Source organism: Portunus trituberculatus, chromosome 27 (assembly GCF_017591435.1).
Source record: "Portunus trituberculatus isolate SZX2019 chromosome 27, ASM1759143v1, whole genome shotgun sequence".
In the NCBI taxonomy this organism is placed as follows: Eukaryota; Metazoa; Arthropoda; class Malacostraca; order Decapoda; family Portunidae; genus Portunus; species Portunus trituberculatus.
This window is the reverse complement of record NC_059281.1, coordinates 508,613-509,888: the sequence shown is the minus strand read 5'-3', so window position 1 is coordinate 509,888 and position 1,276 is coordinate 508,613. Positions and strand designations below refer to the sequence as shown.

Here is a 1,276-nt window from a genome sequence, read left to right as displayed (position 1 = left end):
CCAGTGACACACTAGTGACACACTCCAGTGACACACGCCAGTGACACACACTAGTGACACACTCCAGTAACACACGCCAGTGACACACTCCAGTGACACACGCCAGTGACACACACTAGTGACACACTCCAGTGACACACGCCAGTGACAGTGACACTATTGTGTACAACAGCAGCTCCCTAAGACCTGCTGTGACCCATAGGATCTTCACGCCAGAGCCTAGTGCCCATCACCACCACCAGCCATGTCTCAGGAAGACCTTGCTGCGACGGCGGTGTCTTTTAAGGCACCTCCCTTCTACTCGCAGGACCCATCCTTGTGGTTCTGTCTCTTGGAGTGCAGCTTCAAGGCATCCAAGATCACTAACAGCCTCACCAAATTCAACCATGCTGTTAGCTTCTTGCCATCCGACGTGCTTACACATATCTCTGTCGTCATCTCCACTGCTGCCTCCTCTGACACTCCCTATGAAGATTTGAAGACTGCCCTACTAACGAGTCTACAATCTTCCGTCGCCACCCGTCTCCGTGAGCTCCTCTCTAGTGAGGAATTAGGTGATGAGAAGCCGTCACAGTTGCTGAGTCGCATGAAGCAACTGCTTGGTGACAAGTACCAAGCCTTCGACGCTGATCTCTTCAAGCAACTGTTCTACCAGCGCCTTCCTCCTGCCATCCAGCGTAGCCTCTTCAGCGTCAAGGACACTTTGAAACCTGACGCCATCGCTAAGTTGGCAGACGACTTCCTGGCGATTCTTCCTGCAACACCTGCTTCTCCTGTGTCTTCTGTCACTACCACACAGAATGACACCCAGTTGTCTCACCTTACCAAGCTCATCTCTCAGCTTACCACCGAGGTTAACTACTTGAAGAAGCAACTGCATGATGGCCGTCGCTCACGTTCCTCCACTCCTCGCCGCCTCCAGCGCCGCTCCCGTTCTAGGAGCCCAGGTCTGTGTTGGTACCACAACAAGTTTGGTGCCAAGGCCAACAAGTGCGTTTCCCCATGCACCTACAACACGTCAAACACCAACGGCGAGCAGTGATGCAGCCAATTGCCCGCCAGTGTTTCTCAGCGCTGCTCCACCTACGAGACTGCCGCTCCAACACAAGGTTTCTCATAGACACCGGCGCCGATGTCAGTATTATCCCCGCGCCCGCCAGTCTACGCACCTTGCCGCCTCTCTTGCATCTCCACGCCGCCAATGGGACCAAGATTCCCGTCTACTCACGGCGCACCATGCAAGTGAATCTCTACCTCCGACGTCGCTTCGAATGGA

General features: G+C 54.4%; 1 protein-coding gene across 1 annotated transcript; it reads left to right on the top strand.

Annotated features, from left to right (window-relative positions):
* Positions 1–244: 244 nt before the first annotated feature.
* Positions 245–1,042, top strand: LOC123509869. Its single transcript, XM_045264454.1, has one exon. The coding sequence runs from the start codon at positions 245–247 to the stop codon at positions 1,040–1,042; it is 798 nt and encodes a 265-aa protein (XP_045120389.1).
* Positions 1,043–1,276: the final 234 nt, after the last annotated feature.